General features: G+C 33.7%; 1 protein-coding gene across 35 annotated transcripts in view; it reads left to right on the forward strand.

Annotated features, from left to right (window-relative positions):
• Window positions 1–21,506, forward strand: part of LOC124367590 (dystonin) — a 389,529-nt gene that overhangs the window by 282,446 nt on the left and 85,577 nt on the right. For all 35 annotated transcript variants that reach the window (XM_046824584.1, XM_046824679.1, XM_046824768.1 and 32 more), the window contains 12 exons: window positions 2,415–2,638; window positions 5,257–5,455; window positions 6,855–7,109; window positions 7,713–7,829; window positions 8,923–9,146; window positions 11,842–12,042; window positions 15,190–15,469; window positions 16,032–16,238; window positions 16,928–17,081; window positions 18,530–18,664; window positions 19,486–19,718; window positions 20,955–21,124. In XM_046824584.1, coding sequence (XP_046680540.1) covers window positions 2,415–2,638; window positions 5,257–5,455; window positions 6,855–7,109; window positions 7,713–7,829; window positions 8,923–9,146; window positions 11,842–12,042; window positions 15,190–15,469; window positions 16,032–16,238; window positions 16,928–17,081; window positions 18,530–18,664; window positions 19,486–19,718; window positions 20,955–21,124 — 2,399 coding nt within the window. The remainder of the gene's footprint in view (window positions 1–2,414; window positions 2,639–5,256; window positions 5,456–6,854; window positions 7,110–7,712; window positions 7,830–8,922; window positions 9,147–11,841; window positions 12,043–15,189; window positions 15,470–16,031; window positions 16,239–16,927; window positions 17,082–18,529; window positions 18,665–19,485; window positions 19,719–20,954; window positions 21,125–21,506) is intronic.

Genomic DNA, 21,506 nt, shown 5'->3' on the forward strand with positions numbered 1-21,506 from the left:
ATTTAAAAAAAAATCAAATAATAGGTCCTCTGAAAAATGAGGTCCGATTTCTTATAAAAAATAAATAACAGATTTTTCATAAAATACTTATTTTATTTCATTCCTGTTATCTTTTTTATTTTTCAACATAGCTTCCATTTGTGTTTAAACATTTGTCATAACGTTCGATGAGCTTTTGAATGCCGGTGGCGCAACCCTACTCAAAAGCACAACCCATTTTTTTCATTTTTCCTCAGTAAGCAGACTGGGAACCCAATGTGAGCAAAATCTATGAAATTTCAAATGTTCAGAGACAATTTTGTACAATGTATGAAAAATCAATACCAATGATGAAGTAGTAAATCGCCGATCCTCACAATTCTATTCATCAATTACATTGACCAAATTTTCCCTTATTACTGATGGTCTACCAGATCGCAGTTCATCATAGACATTTTCCCATACATTTTTGAAAGCTGTCACTCATCGCATTAGGGCTGTACACTTCTATTTATCAACTACATTGACCAAATCTTCCATGATTACTGACAGCCAACCAGATTGTGGTTCATCATAGACATTTTCCTGTCTGTTTTTGACATTTTCACCCACTTCCGCACTTTGTTGTCATTAATCGCATTAGGGCTGTACACTTCACTTATCTGTCCATAAATATCTGCTGCTGGAATGTTCCTTGCTGTAAAAAACCTGATAACTGATCGTATTTCACACTCGTCATGGTTGATCAATTGTTTTGAATATCTTAAATTCGCACAGTAAACAGTACTCTACAATGATTTCAGTACAAATGGTGTCATTTTGTTCGCAAGGCATGTTAGGAGTCCGCGCACATGCGCATTGTACTGCCACTCAAATAGTTACCGTGAAACAGACCTTACTTTCAGGTAACCCTCGTAGATATACCACTTGTCACTGATTGGAATCTTAGCTATGTCAGAGTAAAAATGCCAACCTTTGGAGTGAATTTATATACAGTTATCAGTTTGTGTGTATCTCTTAAAACCCTTTACAGACCATAAAAAATGCGGCATGAAAAAAAAAGTTTTTATTCTTGTAAAAACATATTGCAGTTATGTAATTAAACTATTTATTTGTATTTAAAATAATTAGTACACCTAGTTTATTATATATGGCATGGGACAAATGTGTCCCTCCGGACGGTAACGGAACTTGACAAAGATGCTGCAATGGCATATATTTGTCCCAAGCGGACTGTAGTCAAACCTAGTAAATTGAGTAGTTCACTATATTTCTGTAATTTTACAAGTCTTTGTAGGTTTATTTAGGTGATTGAAGTAAATATTATTTAATAAAAAGTTGTTTTATTTACAAAATTATGAAATTACAAAACTTACTCATCAATATACATGTTTGAAAACGTGTCAGTTTATTATAAAAAATAACAATAGAACATTGTTCTTATGTTGATTAGTGAAACTTTTCAAAGCAGATTCTTTCATTGGTAAAGCATAAATGAACCTGACATATTACAAATATACAGTTTGTTCGGTTTTCTACTTTATTCTTGGCACATTCAACACATCGAGGTCTGATATTTGTCTTTTTCATTATATGTTCTGGCTTCAATGAGGGTCTAATTTTAGATTTCCTTGACAATGGAGTATTGGGAAGTGAACGCATTCTATTTGTGTTGTCACCAATTAGACCTCGTGCTATCATTTGTCGGTACTCAAGAGATGTAACAGCTTTTGAGCTCTCAAATTTCATTTTGTTTTATGTAAAATAAACGTTGACTAACAGAATCCATCTCACAAACTTCAATTCAATACCCTAACTAACTAGTAAAAAGAATAAAATGGCATAACCTCAAAATCTAATTTGCCAAACTGAAGGAAACTGTAGTCAGCTGTTCTCAATAAGGCTAGCCAACCTAATTCCCTCGCAGTCCATAGGGACATATGTGTCCCAACGAAAAAAAGTGTAATTATGAGCAAATAAAAAATAATATTATCAGATTTTCTTCCTAAATATATTGGTCATGTTGTATTATGATAATACATCAAGCAATTCATCAAAATTTGCATTAAGAATGTTTGTGCAAAAATAATAAAACTAAGAAACACATTTATAATTATATTGCATAATTAGATATTTTTAATCAAACAAAGGAGACTTTGCTTTACAGTGGGAATATTTTTTTAAATGCATTTCTAAGCTTTTTGAATCGATAATAATTAATATTTATGAATATTAACTTGACTGGCATATAGAAAAAAAATTATTTATTCTGGGGACACATGTGTCCCTTGGTCCTTAAAGGGTTAAATCATTTATTGCTTACTGATATTGTAATCCACTGCAAATCAAAGGAATTGATATACTGATCACTTTTACCTCCCTCCTATCTAATCCAAAAGTAAAGTTTTTATTTTTTGTAATGGAACTTTGTGTAGCTGGTGAAGGAGGAGCTGGAGTCGCAGGTACGGCCGGTGGCCAACTGTTTGGACCAAGTCCGTGTGGTGGTGACGACCGGTGGTGAGTACCTGTCACGTGATGAGGTGCTCAGTCTGGAGAAGAATGGGAAGGCACTGCGCTTACGCTATGATCGAGCCAATGACCGCACCGACAAGCTGATGCGTCGACTCACCGCTGCCAAAGACGAGCTCAATAAGTTCAAGTTAGTAAATTGAAAATTGTCTCCGATATTTATAAAGTTTTTGAACTCTTCCATCTTGAGTGTTAAAAAAAAATTTTCGTGTTGAATTTTCTGTTACGCATAATTTATTTACTTCTACGTACCAAGAGGTTAGAGTTAAGTTCTTAAGTTTTGCCTGTACTTAACCCTTTGAGTGCCACAGCGTCGCTAATTTTGACGGTACAAAAAGTGCATAAAGTGCCAGCGTCGCCAATTTTGACAGTTTCGTATTTCGATAATATTTTATATAGTACAAGATTATTTTGGCCAAATAATCAGACGGCTGTATTCAATAGGTTCCAAACTATCAATAAATACGAGTTTTATGTTGTTTCTCTACTATTTTATCTGTGAAACTTATGTTGTTTGGGTACTTATCAAGAAGCTACTATTTTTAGACGAGTTTTCCTTATCGGGGACAAAATAAATTACAGTATTAAAAACAACTGACTTTATTTAACCTATTTTGGAATTTACAAGTTATTACGACAATCAATTAAATCAAAAACTGTAAGAACAACGTTTCATTATTCGAAAATGTTAGGCCATTTGTGTGTCTATTTGGAGAGGATTTGGAGATAGGAAGTATGACTCATTGAGTATTTTTCGATTCATTATGGAAGAAGGAACTATAATGAAGTTTATTTTGATCTCTGATAAGGAAAACTCGTCCAAAAATAGTGGGCTGTGATAAGTACATGTAAGATGATTTTGTCTTCCAGTCACGCGACGTAGCAGACGAGTGCCGAGTGCCGTGTTGCGTAACGGCCTTTCTTGTTGTTTATGTGCCGATAACCAAGCATTTGAGTAAATACAAAATAAAATAGTAACATACAGTATTTTACTGTATTTCTTTACAAAAGTAATGTATGATTTGGGTTGTGTTCAAGCGAAAAAGTGAATTTTCAGTGTAAATATTATTAGGGTTATTATTTAGTAAATGTTATTCTTAAACTTTTATGTAAATATGTTAGCAAGTATTTGTTTCTAAATTTACTAATTATATTTGTTTGTGTTGTATTAATGTTTTATTAGATTTATTGGGAAAACTACATCATTACTAAGTAATTTTTAAACTCTGACAAATGAAGTACAGTTTATAAAATGTTGGTACCGGGCAGCATTTTGTTAATACATATAATGCCATGTTTTTAAAATTCTAGAATAAGATATTACACATGGGTTTTATTTAGAATCATATGGCCTTTATCATGGTATAAAGAAAAAAAATCTTAAAAATAAAGTATACACACAAATTAGGTCAAAGCTTAACTTTTTATACAAAAGTAAAAATCTTTTTTTATAAATACTGAAATTTTTATATTTTTATAGATCAAATTTTATTTGTAACGATATGTATCATATTCTGCATTTAATAAGAAAAAAAAACAACAACAACAAAATGATGGAAATCTGTTTGGTAGTTATTTTACAACAGCTTTTTTCCCAAAAGCTTACAAATATGCGAAAAACAGCGTGGCACTTTATGCATATGCCTTCGGAAAATACCCGTGGCACTCAAAGGGTTAATAAAAATGGTACATACTATTGGGCTACTACCCTGTAATTATTGTACAGTAATAATGCACAAATTACATGCGTGTGTTTGTGTGCATGAATGGGCGTGCATGCTCACACACATTTTATGATCAAAACAAATCAAACTTATGCACTTCTTAAAAATAGAAAGAAACTAAAATTAAGCAAAATATAGGTATATTATATTTTCCTTTTTCCAACATACAGATATGTCCAAACACAACTTTATTTTTTTTAGTGCCACTTATTTGACATATAAGTGAGTTTTCAAAACATCAAAGAAACTGAAAAATATAAATATAGAAATGGCCTTAATGAATTGCCTCCATAGCATAACTCATATAAAAAAACCATTGACAAAAACTTGCCACCTTGGTATTTAAAGGCTAAAATTATATTATATCCAAATTGTAGAGCAAAAATGAAACAGGGAATTTCATTGCTTGTTATGCTTGAACATTGTTGGTTTATTAATTTTTAATCTCTTTTGGTTATTTTGATGTAAAGATATTACAAATTTTATTCAAATAAATGTTTGCCGTGTGGACAGAAAAATCTAAATCTAAATTGTTTATATTAATGTGATAATATTTATGATTTTACTTCACATTACGTAATGTAAGGTAATGACAAAAGCTTCTTCTAATCTACTGCTTTTGTAGTACTTTAGGTTTTGAATATGATTATGTATAATCATGGAGATGAAGTTCTTAATAGCTGGATTATATAAAATATTTTATTAAAAATATTCCTGAACATAAAATATCTTGTGAATTAATTATTGTGATTCTGTGTGAGTTCAACTTGTAAAGTAACATGTATGTTAAAAAATACTTCATTTGATATTAACTTGTAATTTATGTTATATTGTTACTTGTAAGAATATCTTACATTATTCATAGTTATAAACAGTTATAATGGAATAAATAACAATAAATTTGTTATTAGATGATAAAAGTTTGTATTTAAATTGGAAAATTTGTACTTGTATCATTAGTTTTGATACGTTGAATTTAATTGGTTTGTTTGGTGGTTAATATTGGCTCCTGATTGTGATGTAGGTCTGAGCTAACCACCTTCACGGCATGGCTGGACAAGGCTCGCCACTCTCTGGAGGACAGAGAACGCTCGTTTACTCAGCTCAACAAGATGGATGTGTCCAGCGAGTCTACAAGGGAGTTTGTGTCAGATGTCATTGCGCACCAGGCTGACCTACGTTTCATCACCATGGCGGCACAGAAGTTTTTTGATGAATCCAAGGTACAATTAGTTACCTATACCTTCATAAAAATTATGTAAATATTTATTTGTGGAGTCGCCTGATGAGAAAACCTTCGGTTTCGAAAGGCCTCGCCCAAAAAATAAATACATTGGAAATTTTATGTATTCTTTACATTTAGTAATATTTACAGTTATAGTTCCTCATTATATGCAAAATTGACAGACCATAAGTCAAAGCTTAGTCTCAATCCAGCCCACTCTAGTTATATTGTAATTCTTTAATCAGTGAAGATATACTTCTGGTACATTCTAAAGGGTCAAGGTCCATTATGTGTACCCAAATCTTAAATTTGTATATATGCCTATTTAATCTTTAAACAATTTTATACAGTATTGGTTCAGATCAATCGTAACAACTTTATCATTGTTCTCTGCTTTTTGCTGCAATCATACAACTACTTTTGGAACTGCTAATATAATATCTATTAACAGTGTCGTCTTCATTCATTAAATGTTATAAATGTTTTTGTGTCCAGGGATGCTATCTTTGAGTAATATATTTACATTTCATCAATCTATAGATAGTGATTTGGACGTTTTTATTGCAATTTCTTTCTTGTGTTACTATTTTATAGAATTATTTGAACTACCTGTAATTCTGCAACTACTGTGTTACTGACATCATATTGCTATGTTGTTTTCACAGTTTTGTCTTCAGTTATGTTCCTTAAATTAGATTCAAGTTACCTTATAAGATTAATAATTTTTCAATTGCCACCATACTATAGAGAATTTAGTTAGTTATATGTAACAGTTTTGTTCTAAATAAGTTATTACAATAGTAAGAACACCGAATCGATTCAACCTGTTGGAGCTAATAGTGTATCATGAATTCAACCAGGCTCTCCTGGTTAATGACTACTAACTATCAGTTTTACAGTGTTATTAATGAAATTATCCTAATAAAATGTCTTATTGCTTTCAAGATAATGGACATACAACTAATCAACCAGACTTGGAATAAAATTTATATGTGATAGCTTTCTCTCAGGTATATGTAATTAGATCTTCTCTAGAATTTTATTCTGTTGTGTGATATGCACTATCTAATGAGATATTTTGCATTCATCACCACGAATGGCTGGAGGTGTTAGTTTTAGACCTTTCAGAAACTAGAATTACTTTCTAATGTTATTAAATTAGTCTTAAAGACTGTTTTTCTTAGTTAATATTGTACTTTTAGATCGTTATTTGTCTATAGAAAACAAAATTAAGATTGGGGGTATTAAAAGAATTTGACCTTCTAGGATAAATGTGTAAATGAATACCTTTAAAAACAATGAACAATTAGAAATCTAAAATTAACATGTATGTGCAAAATACAGTTTTGCTGTTAAAACTTTGTTAATTGTATAACAATTTGTACTGTGGATTGCAGGAATACCTGACATGCCTGAACGAGTTCCGTACCTCACTGCCAGCACGGCTACCACACGTCGAGCCTGTGTCTCCACAGGACTCTGCTGTACGGAACACAGTGCAGGTGATAACACAGCAGTACCGAGATCTGCTCGGTCGAGCCAATGCGCTCAGCGACCGGTTGAGTGGTGTGGGAGGGCGCCAGCGTGAGTACCGTGACGCTCTGGACAAGGCAAGAGCCTGGCTGCGTGACGCCGAGCCCCGGGCCAACAAGGTATATCTCTAGTCATTGGGAGCCATATTCTTTTACTTTGTAATACTTACATGGAAGTACTGTAGCAACAGACTATTTCAATGGAAACATGTGAATATTATTGTGTAGCCGTGATAATACATGGTACACAAGAAGAATATATATATATATATATATATATATATATATATATATGAAAACCTATCTTATTAGCAATATAGTTAAGTATTATTATGGCATAACTATGAAAAAACGTACGTGACTAAGATTATAACTTTATAATAAAAGCTGAAAAATAGGTTGCCATATCACTCCTGTGACATAAAATAGGTCTTAGAATAAAATGCTTACTGTTTTTCCTCTGCTAGCGATATCTTCGTACGTTTACTAAAAGTCAATTAATGTAGTAATTTTTTATATTCTTTAATATACATTTTTTTGCACATAATCCTTTAAAATCAGTGACAGGTCTAAACGCAATCATTTTGTTATGTTCTTTCCAAATGTTTTAAAATATTTTGAAGAGTTATATTTATTTAATTTTATAACTGTCCCAAACCTTGTGTCTGCAATAACTTCTCTCCTCCACCTCCACAATAGTATACTTGAGACTGACTGTCGCAGGTGCTGTCGGAGCCAGTGGCTGCAGACCCTCAGACGCTGGAGGACCAGCTAAGCAGAGCCAAGACTCTCAACAACGAGTTTGTCGCTCAGGGTAGGCTCATTGACAATGCCAAACAGGTGAGTGCTCTCAGTCAGACTATGTTAAGTAAGTGACATAAGTAAGCAATGAAATTATCATAATATTAATGAAAAATACTACTTTCAAAGGAATTAAAGGTAAACATAAAGAAGTTTTGTTGATATTAGAGTTATTTGTAGTGCAAAAATTGTTTTGTTCTAATAAATTATTTTTTAATTTCTCAAAGAATAATTTATTTTTAACTGCAGATAATTATTTGCCACCGGTACTTAATATTTTACATATTGTTCAATTTATAGTTTAATTTGTATTTATTTTATCTTATCTCTTTACTTAAATTGTACAATTCTACCAATCAAGTAATAACCAATACAAATGTATAATGCTTTGATCGTAGAATTGTTTAAGAAAACCGTATATATATATATATATATATATATATATTTCCAAGAACACTGCTAGGGTGCTGTATGACTGGCAGTGGCAGTGCAACTCTCCCGTACAATGTGCCCAATAGTTTTCAACTAAAAGTACTGATAAAAGGATGGAATAAGAGGGAAACCTTAAATGCTGAATTTTGTGGCACTAAAATTACATTTTTATCTGTGAAACATAAAATTGATGTCATCAGGAAAACTTTATATGTGGGAGATGTTATAATGGGGGTTCAAACATACTTATTACAGTATTAAAACTGTGTGTTTAGTGTTTATTCTAAATTAAAGTGTATTTATATTATATTCATATACTAATTGACATTCAGTTCTCTGTTTTAATTATTAAATTAATAAAATTCCTAAGGCACAGTCAGAAAAATATCAATCTAAAGTGAGGCATTTTGATTTCCTAAATATCCTAAAAATGGAGTTAAATATTACAATCAACCAGGTTACTTGAAAGCTCTTATTGCTCTGATTGGGAGGCAATTTAGTTTAACCGTACAACTTACCCCTTTGTAATATAATGAGGTCTTAACCTAAATTAGTTGATAAACAAATAATGACTATAAACTGTTTCTGTGTCATCACACGGATCTTCTCTACCCTCTGCAACTGCTGAATGTTGTCTCATGTCATATTGTAGCAATATTTCTTTTTGGTTTCTTTCACCGGTTTCACTCTCTACTTGTAGGCCGTGGAGTCACTGGTACGCTCAGTGGAGGGCCAGGTATCACCCGGAGAGTTGGCTTCACTACAGGAACCTGTAAGAGAATTGGAGGCCAAGTACCGACAGCTCAGTGACAGCCTTGCAGAGAAGTGCCAGTTGCTGGAGACAGCTCTGGTGCAGAGTCAGGGAGTCCAGGACGCCTTGGACGGCCTCCTTGCTTGGCTGAACTCTGCGGAGAATACACTCAAGTAAGTAATTGGCGAAGTACCGACAGCTCAGTGACAATTTGGCAGAGAAGTGTAAGTTTCTGGAGACAGCACTGGTGCAGAATCAAGGAGTCCAGAACGCTTTGGATGGCCTGCTTGATTGGCTCAACTCTGCGGAGAATACACTCAAGTAAGTAATTGGTGAAGTACCAACAGCTCAGTGACAATTTGGAAGAGAAGTGTAAGTTTCTGGAGACAGCACTGATGCAGAGTCAGGGAGTCCAGGACGCTTGGGGTGGCCTGCTTGCTTGGGTCAACTCTGCGGAGAATACACTCAAGTAAGTAATAGGCCAAGTATTGACAGCTCAGTGAAAGCCTGGCAGAGAAGTGCCAGTTGCTGGAGACAGCTCTGGTGCAGAGTCAGGGAGTCCAGGACGCCTTGGACGGCCTGGTTGCTTGGCTGAACTCTGCGGAGAATACACTCAAGTAAGTAATTGGCGAAGTACCGACAGCTCAGTGACAATTTGGAAGAGAAGTGTAAGTTTCTGGAGACAGCACTGGTGCAGAATCAAGGAGTCCAGGACGCTTTGGATGGCCTGCTTGCTTGGCTCAACTCTGCAGAGAATACACTCAAGTAAGTAATTGGTGAAGTACCAACAGCTCAGTGACAATTTGGAAGAGAAGTGTAAGTTTCTGGAGACAGCACTGATGCAGAGTCAGGGAGTCCAGGACGCTTGGGGCGGCCTGCTTGCTTGGGTCAACTCTGCGGAGAATACACTCAAGTAAGTAATAGGCCAAGTATTGACAGCTCAGTGAAAGCCTGGCAGAGAAGTGCCAGTTGCTGGAGACAGCTCTGGTGCAGAGTCAGGGAGTCCAGGGCGCCTTGGACGGCCTGGTTGCTTGGCTGAACTCTGCGGAGAATACACTCAAGTAAGTAATTGGCGAAGTACCGACAGCTCAGTGACAATTTGGAAGAGAAGTGTAAGTTTCTTGAGACAGCACTGATGCAGAGTCAGGTAGTCCAAGACGCCTTGGACGGCCTGTTTGCTTGGCTCAACTCTGTGGAGAATAGTGAGAAATGATCAAATGTTTTGTAACTTCTAGCTTTATATTTTTCATATGTAAGCTTGATCACTTTCCCCCTCCACTTTAAGGAGAAGGGAGAGAGGGTCATAGAGGAATAAGAGAGGTGGGGACTTTGTTTCCCTTTCCAAGTGGTTTTATTTTTAAAAGAACATACTTACTTACTGCCGGGGCGTAACAAATCTCAGTCGATTCTTTGCCTTGTCTATGAGCCTCTTCCACGCCACCCTGTCTTCCGCCAGATCCACAGACCCTCCACACCGGGTCACATCTTCGACCACTTGATCGCACCATCTTATCTTTGGCCTACCCAAAGGGCGCCTTCCTGCCGGTACCGCCTGGTAGACCTCTTTTAACCTTGTGCCCTCCTGTCTCCGATGTACATGTCCTAGCCAGCTAATTCTCTTTGCCTTCACCAAAGCCACAATATCAGGATCTTGGTATACACTGCGTAATTCTCTATTTTTTCTTATTCACCACACCCCTTCATCACATATTGGTCCAAATATTTTTCGGAGAACTTTATTCTCAAAAACAATCAACCGCCCCTCATTTTTCTTCGTTAATGTCCATGTTTCACTTCCATACATTAGGACTGGTTGAATGATTGTTTTATAAATTCTTATTTTGGAGCATTGTGACAACAATCTTGACGTAAAGAGTTTTGTACACGCCCCAAGACACCTATTTGCATTAGCTAATTTGCTTTGTATCTCTATATCCTCCACGTTTTTGCTGTTTATTGTTACACCCAAATATTTAAAACTTTCTACACAGCCAATCGAGTAGTTGTCAATGCTTAAGTTTGTTCTCACATTTCCAGCATGTCTTCCAAAATGAATAATTTTAGTTTTATCTTCATTTAGCTCTAAGCCTACTGTTTGACATTCTTTAATAAAACTTTTTGTTAGTGTGGAGAGGTCATCCAAACTTTCTGACAAGATCACTACATCATCCGCAAATGCCATTACGTTCAGGTCCACTCCTAATTTAACCCCTCTTTGTAGTCTTTTAACTTTTTGTAATGCCTCTTCCACAGCCAGGTTGAAGAGAGTGGGAGAAATCCCATCTCCCTGTCTTACTCCAGTGTTGATAAGGAAGTTTTCCGACATTTCTCCATCTATTCTTATTTTGGCCTTTGAGTCACTTATACACATTTTTGACAGTCTTATCAGTTTTTGCGGGATTCCATGTTTTTCCATCTTCTTGAATAGAGCATTCCTATCTATGCTGTCATAAGCTTTCTTGAAGTCTATAAAAGAACTACCAAGGTAAAATTATGACACATGTGCTGTTGTGTGCTGTATACTTTTTACTAGGTAAGGTCTACATTTTAAATATTGTATACTACTACTGAATGTTCTTATTTAAATCTTCAATATACTTGAAACTGTTATTTTTCATAGTTAACTCCTCTTAAGTACATTTATATCAAATGTTCCTCCTACCGTAAAATCATATAAACATATTGCCATTATAAAGTGATTTTCAGATGAAGGACTTTTTATATAGATGAAGGGAAAGTGGTTTTTTTTAAATATTCTTCGCAATTAGAAAAAATACAGAGAAGATTTTAGACATAAGCTGTTAATGAATAAATTAAATTGTCTTAACTGATAATGCTGCCTGAGATAATAATATTGTGGTGTTGTAGGGATATGACTCGGCCAGTGAGTCTACAGAAGGAACGTTTGGAGGACAGGTTGAGAGAGCACAGAGTGCTACAGTCGGACATAGACAGTCACCAGCCAAGCGTGGAAAGCGTGAGTCGAACTGCTCAGGATCTTATTAACACTGCTAGCAACCCCAGGCTCGCAAAGAAGATTGAGACCAAGACCAGAGATGTTGTGACAAGGTAAACACAAAATTACAATTGATTCCAAACAATGGTTTTTTGTTTGGTCTACCTGAAAATATTTAATTGTTTGATCTTGTATGTTCAAACGAACAATTCAAATCGTGTGATGGAATCAGCTAGGATTCAGATGTTGTTAATCAATTTAGCGGGTGTATGTTGTATTTTTCATTTTCATTTAAATTTTGGTTTTTTATTTAATTATACATACAAAAAAAGTGGCCACAACTTCTATAAACTTAAGCGAGCGTTTGAATCGTTCTCCTCGTTTTGAATTGTTCTTATTTTCTGTACTATTAATGTAAAACACAGACTTTACTTTATTTAATATAAAATTTAACTTCACAAAACACATTTATTCATTATTTTTATTAAATAAATTTAATTTAATCTTTAATCAAGTTACATTTATCATCAAACTGAAATGTATTTCAATTCCACTTTTCAAGCTCTAGATAAATTGTTGCGGGATGTGTCTCTGGCTTTGGAGGATAAGGCCTTTGCTCAAGCCACTATGTGTGACTTGAGCAGGGCTTTTGATTGTGTAAACCATAATGATCTTATAAGGAAGTTGGCATATTACGGTTTTGGTCAAATGCCGATTTTATTTTTTGAGTCTTACCTTAATAACAGAAAACAAAAAGTTTGCATTGAGGAAAGCTGGTCTCATGAAGTAATCGTGAAGTACGGAGTCCCGCAAGGATCCATACTTGGACCTTTGCTGTTTTTAATTTGTATAAATGATCTGCCTGCTTCAATTACAGCTTCAACCATCCTTTATGCAGACGACACTACATTTTTAAATATTAGCAAAGATTTAAGTGAACTTAGTTTAATTTCAAAAAATTCTATTTCAGATGCTTCAAATTGGTTCACGAGCAATGGTTTCTTATTGAATGAATCAAAAACGCACAATATTATTTTCAGTACGAGGACAGTTGACAGTCGTAACTTAAACATTAGTCTCTCAGACAATGTAAAATTCCTCGGAGTATACATTGATAGAAACATGAACTGGGACTCTCATATTACGTATATTTCTTCTAAATTGTCAAGAGTAGTTTACCTCCTTAGGCGACTAACCTTTTCTGTTAGCACCGACTATGTCAAAACCGCCTACTTTGCATTTTTTCAATCAATACTTAGATATGGGCTGGTTGCATGGGGCAATGGTAGTAAGATCAATGACATACTGATCCTCCAAAAAAAGGCCATAAGAATTATATCCAAATCATCTAGCATAGAACACTGTAAACCGCTATTTAGATTACTAAACATTCAAACTGTCATAAACCTGTATCTATTTGATTTAATTCAATATATTTTCCAAAATCCAAATTTAATAAAGCCCATTGGTGATACCCATTCACACAATACAAGATGCAAGAATTTATCAAAAATAAAATTTAATAGATTAAGTAAAACTTTAAAGAGTCATCAGGTACTTTCCCTGAAGGTATATAACCATCTGTCACATTTAATCCCAAAGTTTGACAAAACACTTTTCTTAAAGAAATATTATTTATGGCTTTTGGAGAACCCATTCTACTCTGTAGAGGAATTTTTCTCCAATAAGTCTGTTTTGTTTTAATAAGATTATGTTATGTTTTCAATACAGATACATCGATGTAACTACAGTGGTACCATTGTTATTTACTGTATAGTTCTTTGCATTGCCAAATAATGTAAATTATTATTAAATTACATTAAGTACATTAATGCTGATATTGTTGATGTAACTGTGTTGAAACTTTTAACTTTTAACTATCTATGTTGGACTTGGCTACCAGAATATGCTGTATTTATGACTTTGTCAATGATCATGAGATTTATACGACAATAAAGTGATTTTGATTTTGATTTGATTTTGATTTAAATTGTGGTAATATTTAATGATAGTTATTTAATTCATTTCTAAAAATGTATATTTGATAATAATAATTGATTGATTGATCCACTTCAACTTGTGTCAATTTTGAAAAATCACTTTTTAGACCAAATCTTTGTTATATTTTTTAATTTGAACAAATATTGTGATTCAGTCAAAGGCCCAATTCACTAAGAAAGATAATTGAAGAACTGAAATTTTGTGGTACCTCTCAGTTGTATATTAAGTGTTCAAGTTCAAGTTAAAAACTCCTTATTCAAGTCAACATTTCAATACATAAATCTCACAGATCCCAATGCGCCTCACAGGGTGCGTGCGGGAAAAGTAGTTGTCAGTTAACATGTTACAAGTTTTGAAACATTTTGCAATCGTCCATTTTTATCTTCCACCACCATTAATTTTTCACCCAATAGAAAAAAGAGAAAATTCAATTTCAGAAACATTACACAATTTTCAGGTTAATCATTATATAAAAATTGTGAGCATAAAGCATCATTTGACAACAATAAATAATAAACTATTGTTTGCCATGGTAAGTAATAACAATTTTTATAAACTAAGTAAACTATGTACTAGGATGATCTATAGCGGTAAATTAACTATGAAAAATGCCAATAAAAGTAAAAGTTACGGTAACTATAATATAATACAGTATGTTATATAATAATAACAAGTTAATCATTTAATAAAATTTGAAGCAGAAAAGGCATATAACAATAAAATGAACTATAAATAATTAACAATAAAATAACAATAACATTTAAATAATAATAATAATTTCATTAATTCTATAAACTATGAAGTAGAAAAGGCGTATAACAAGAAATAAACTATGAAGAGTTAACAATAAAATAATATAGCTACAGCAATGTAACAAATTAACATTATAAATTAAAAACAGTACAAATAAAAATAAACTAAAACATAAGTGTGACACTGTAGTCAATGAAAATGGTGTATGGCTACATTCTAAGTTCCTTGAAGAATTGGAATCATATCCATAATGTAAATGAAAATTGGACATCAAAACTCATCTAAGAAAATTCTGTACCTAGTTGTTAGTAAAAGAAGAATTAGGCTCAAATGTTAAATTGATTAAAGAATATTTGACTGATTAGTAAAAATGTGCTTAACTTATTTAAAATTTATTTCATCTCATACTCGTCGTAATTTGACTTTGGTGACTAAAAGCATAAATGAAATATAATTATTCGGCATATATGCTAAAATATTTGATTAATTCTCTTACTTGATCCTAGATACGAGAAGCTCCAGGACAAGTGTCACCGCCTGGGAGAGAGCTTGTCAGAGGTGCATCATGCACTCTGTTCATTCAGTGGAGAGGCTGCTGAGCTGGAGCGGTGGTTGGGCGAGGCTAGTGAGGCCCTGAGTGAGGCTACCACAGTTGCACGTGTCGACGAACTGTGTAAACAGCGTGACTCGCGTAAGGACCGACTCGAAACGACACTACGTGATGGACGGACACTCATCAGTAAGAAGGACGTAACAGACACTGGCAATGTCCGGGATAGAGTGAAGGTTCGTGATATGATTGTTACAAAATACTCCTAAAGTTTTTATGTATAATCTATCTATTTGTATAATAACAGTAAGTTGATATTCAAAATAAGTTTTGGCTGGCTTTGTTACCTGCTATACTAGTATTTGAACTTGTTCTGTTTAGAAAAGGGAACAAAAAGGGCAATCTGTTTTGCTTCTTAAATATATTAAATAAATTACTGTTATTTTGTGAAGGAAAATAATAATACTGCCAGAATAGCTATTGGATAGTAGAAACTTCTGTAGGTACTATACATGTTTTCACAAGTTTTGTACAATTTAAGGAATGTTTTCGCTATTTGTTATAAGAAGGCATCCATCTTTATAAGGATTAGGCTCTACATCTTGTTTAATTTCTTTCAGAGGACTAATTTAAATTGAAGATCTAACAATTACCAATATGTTTATGTGAAAGTAAATTTTGAAGTCCCTATGAAAATCTCACTTATCCATAATTTTAATAATTTATATGAATGAACACCAAGTTTATGTGACTGGATTTGTGAATATCATATAGGAAAATTGTACTGTGGTTTTTTAGGGTTTGGAGACACAATGGAGGGAGCTGAACCTGCTGTTGGAGGACCGACAACGCTTGGGAAAGGCTCGCACAGAACAGCTGATGGCCTATGAGAAGCTGAGAGACCAGGTTTTGGCTTGGCTACAGAACATCGAGACCCGGGTGTCACGGTTGGAACCAGTATCTGTGGAGATGGACACTATCAAGAAGCAGATTGACGAGCTCAAGGTATATATTCTTCCGTTGCTTTGTAGACCTGGTTGTGGGTCTAATTTTGTGCTAAATATATTGTGAACAGATAAAAAGTGCATGATCAAAGCACAGACAGGATTTGAACCTGCACTATCTCTAACTCAGATTCACAGTCCAACGTCTTAGACTGCTCGGTCTTCGGCAATCTCAAGTTGTTAGGAAATAAATTTAGATTGAAGTACAGACCATTGAGGAACACTAATTAAATAATTATCAAATCATTTGAGATTAGTTAAAAAGATACTTATTACAGTATAAAGTAGCATTAATTACAGTTACAAGTATAGAAAATAAAAAGACTTGGTTAGTTTTAAAATTAAATGTTTACTTTATCTGTTCATAAAAGAGAAAATGTTTTATCTATTATAATATAGTCATAGTAATTTGTAAGTTATGCTTTGTTAATCTACTTGTACAATTAGTATTTCTAAACTACAGTCTTACAGTCTTTTTTTTCTGCAGATGAATAATCAATGATTTGTAATGATAAAAAGTGTATGAAAAATAATTTATTTAATTTTAATTGAGTATATTCTTTTAAGTACATCACAAGTTTTCTTGTGAGAACTAAATGATTTACACTGTTAGTACAAAATCCTAAGAAAGGTTACTTGCAAGAAAGTTGCAAATGACAACACATACGTGATGGCCGTTGAATGTTTCAGCCCATTGTGAAGGAACACAGAGACTATGGAATGACTATAGACAAGGTGATGGACCTGGGAAATGCATACGATGCACTGGTTCGGCCTGAGTCGCCCACACGGCGCAGGAGTTCGGTTAGTCCAGTGAAACGAACCTCTGTTACAGCCAGTCCTTGTGAGTATGTCCTAACTGGGCAAATAATTTATTTACAACTTTTGTATCGTACCAAATGTTAACAACAAAACCTGGAAATAATTGTTTAAAATTTATTTTATACTTATTCATTTTTTTAGTTAAAAGGGCTATTTTTTCAAAAAGATTGTGGTATTTTTCACATTTATCTGTATTATATTTATTTAGGCTCCTTTCTTCTCTTAGAATAAGTTACATGGTTAAATAGTTTAACAGTAAAATTGTATTTGTAATATTTGCTACAGTTTTGGCAGTAATCACAAAATATTATTATTACAAAGTCCACATTCAGCCGTTTTGTTTTTATCAAATGAACTTGTTTTTATCAATCTATAATCTTATTGATTCACCTCATTTCACAATTACTTACAAAAAGTACACCACACCATGTGTCGAGTAACAGGCTTCACTGAAGTTGCAAGTAAACTTTTGAGTCTAGCTAGTTTCATTATGGGGAGATATCCTGCGAACAGACGGGTCATACAGAAAAGAAATTGTACATCCCCTAGGCAGACAAAATAGAAATTATGCCAGCCTACTAAATTAGACTTCAATAATGCTCAGCCAAACCTCATGGATGATAGAAACGCTCCATCATAGAACTCATTCTTGTCTATGTAGAAATATAATTTCATGTAACATTGAAAGTCTGCAGATGAAATCTTCCCGAGATGTCTTGCAATTATTTAGGCTAAATGTGATACTGTGTCACAAGTTAGATGTCATATGATTGTACTCAGTTTCTTTACACTTTTATTTATTCTGTACTTTTCTTGTTACAATCCTGGTTACTTATGAAACTAATGTAAAAATAATTGTTGACGCTCAGCCAAATACCATGAAATATTATGTACCATCATCATCAATCTCGATGTTGCCTATGTAGAAATAAAGCTTTATGCAAAATTTCAAGTCTACAGGTCAGTTTGTTCTTAAGATATTCTGATATTGTTCAGACAGATAGACATGAAATTTTCCTGTCCCTCGAGTGATAAACTTTGCTAACGCTCAGCCAATAAAGTCAATTTTTTCTAAATTTAATTATATTTTATTACCAATTTAACATTAAGAATGTTTTCTCACTATCATAATCATTATTACATAATAAAAAGTAATATATTATTACATAATAAACAGTAGTGTATTTTAACATTAATTTATTACATAAAAAATTCAATGATGTGTAGATAGTATAGATATGTATAGAGAGATGTGTGTAATAACTTAAATGTAGGTAAAAAATGTGTACCATTTGTTACTATAGACTTCATGCTGAATTTTGCCTTGGCTTGATATCATGGATTTCATTAAATTAAAGTTGTGTCACAGCATGTAGTATGATAAGGAAAATAGTTTGGAATCTGAAATCAAAGAAGATAATGTGCAGCTTGATGTGTCAGGTTTATACTAATTGGATTGTATTGTCGTAGTGAGGAGGACATCTCAGGATGGCTCCCCGTCCCCCACCAAAGTGTCAGCATTCGGCCTCCAGTCTCCTGTTTCTCCTGGAGGCTCAAGTGGCTTCGGCAGTCGCAGATCCTCCCAGGACGGATTCCATCTTGACGGTAATATCACTTTCTTCTGGACTTGTATCCTCTCCTCTCTCGCTCCCCAGTTGATTGAACTTTCTGTAACAATCAGTAATTGTTTCAGGTAGATACCTCTCCTAGGCCTAACCTTGACTCATCGCTCCTCCTATATTTCCTAAGGTCTATAGGTATCACATTATCCTAACCTGTATAATATTCCCTTTTTGTCAACTTATTATAGCATTGTGTCATATATTATGTATTTAAATAGATTTCAATGAAAGGCATGTAGTATATCTTTTTGACTACCTAATTTTAATGATAGTATTAGATGTATTCACAATTTTTTAGTTGCATACATTTTATTTACTATAGTATTTAAAGCTTTTAGTTAATTTATTTTTTTAGTTAAAAGTAAGCTCTGTATTCTATTTAAGAAATGTTCACTAATAATTACTAGAATGAACTACCACTTGTTTATTTTGTTCGAGTTATCCCGCTTATCTATTAAAAATGCAGAAGATAGTACAAATATATCAACATGTAATGTTATGTTAGTGACACTTTTTTGTGCCATTTTAAAAATACTTTTAACATGTTATTAAATCATAAACTATTAATTGTTAAATATTAAATTTTTTAATGTTTCTATTCAATCATGAGTACATTCACTAGACTTGTTATACTATACTTTTTTAATCTTGTACAGATGGTTTTTAATATTTGAATTAAATAGAAAGGATTATTTAATACAGATTTTCCAGTTAAAGATTTGTCACAGCATTCTTGTAACATTTTTTTACTCTTCACTTCCTTACCTCTTGGCTTATCATAACCTCACAAATGTTACTTTGCAGAGGCGACAGGAGTGCAGCAAGAGCTGACAGAAATCAACAACCGTTACACACTAGTGGGCACAAGACTTGCTGATCGACAGACTGAATTGGAGACTGTCAGAGAGGAGCTAAGAAGACACCTGGAGCACCTCCGTACACTGGGACAGTTCCTGGACAAGGTGCAGAGGAGTCTGCCCAAGGAGAGTGTACCTAACAGCAAGGAAGATGCTGACAAAACTGGCAAATTAATCAAGGTACTGTTTAAAGTCATAGTCATTGCATACTTCAATTATAAAGCAGTTGGGTTCTGTCAGTGCTGATGTGAAATGACAGCTAGTCGTATACAAATTCTTAGTATTACTACTATCACCAGGACCAATGATAAGAGTAATAGTCAAGGAGATAATTTGATATCTAAAGGTAGAAAATCTATTGTAATTCAAGTCCATGGCACCAATTATAAAGCAGTTAGGTTCTGTCAGTGCTGATGTGAAATGACAGCTAGTCGTATACAAATTCTTAGTATTACTACTATCACCAGGACCAATGATAAGAGTAATAGTCAAGGAGATAATTTGATATCTAAAGGTAGAAAATCTATTGTAATTCAAGTCCATGGCACCAATTATAAAGCAGTTGGGTTCTGTCAGTGCTGATGTGAAATGACAGCTAGTCGTATACAAATTCTTAGTATTACTACTATCACCAGGACCAATGATAAGAGTAATAGTCAAGGAGATAATTTGATATCTAAAGGTAGAAAATCTATTGTAATTCAAGTCCATGGCACCAATTATAAAGCAGTAAATGTATTGTCTCTGTGTTGGAAAAAATTTTGATTGTCAATAAAGAACAGCAAAGTAAACATTAGGTTTCTTTTCAAAGTAGGAAAATCTGCTCGTATTTTTATATTTACAATTTGTGAAAAAGTGTCACACATTATACACGTTTTTAGCCAAACACAACATCCCCGTCTTAGACCTTTTAAAGAAATGAGATTATACCAAAAAAAGTGAAGAAAGCATGAACAAGCTCACGGAAAATGATCTGCATCATTATTACTTACTATGGAAAATGTGCATAGAGCGATGTAGGGACAAAGGAGGGGAGTATGTTGAAGGGGATAACGTAAAATTGTAAATATTTGGAAGTAAAATGTGTTCAGTGTTAGTTCAGTATTTAGCCACACCTCATATACTATAACATTGAAACAAGTATGTTCAAATCAATAAAAGAATAGTATGAGTCATTCATCTGTATGGTAAAGCAGATAGTACAGCTAATCATCATTTCACTACCAATGAAACATCTTAAAATCTTGTAGTTAAGGTTTTAAATGAGTTTGAAAATTAATTAAAATGGTAAGAGGTCTGAAATAATTAATAACTTGAGCAACTGGTTACTCATACTTGCCTTCTTGTTAAAACAGGCTCCTTGTAATAAAAGCTTGCTTTGTATGTGTTGACAAAAGCTGTTGGTAACATTTTCAGAGTATTCTGGAGGATATGTACGAGAAGCAGTCACTCCTGGACAGCACAAAGAGTGGAGTCGGTGACTTGTTGAGGCGCAAGCCCTCTGCTGCTGGTGCAGACAATCTCCATGATGAGTTGACTGACATCACGTCACGGTGGAAGAGTCTCAATGACATCTGCAAGAACAGGTACCCTGTTTACTACAGCATAAACATTTTTCAATATAAAATCTGTTATAGTGTCTGTTCTGAGAAAAAGACTATTTTTATTATAACAATGTAAACAAATAGGTAAATATTTCTTTGCGATAAACCCAAATATCAACACAAGAGTTTGGATAGAAATATCATATTTGTCTCTAATTGAGTCTTCTGGATTTTTCTAAAAATTTAAAATACTTTATACCCACAGATTTTCATTAATTTTGGAAGAAAAAGGAACTATATTTGACTAATTGTGAATTAGAAAATTAGTATTTAGCATGGGTGTGTAAATTCACATAGTAAAACTAACAGTCATCCATTATCTAAATATTCCAGTCTACACCTAGGTCTTAAACTGTTGACTAAA

The sequence above is a fragment of the Homalodisca vitripennis genome, chromosome 1 (genome assembly GCF_021130785.1).
Source record: "Homalodisca vitripennis isolate AUS2020 chromosome 1, UT_GWSS_2.1, whole genome shotgun sequence".
Lineage (NCBI taxonomy): Eukaryota > Metazoa > Arthropoda > Insecta > Hemiptera > Cicadellidae > Homalodisca > Homalodisca vitripennis.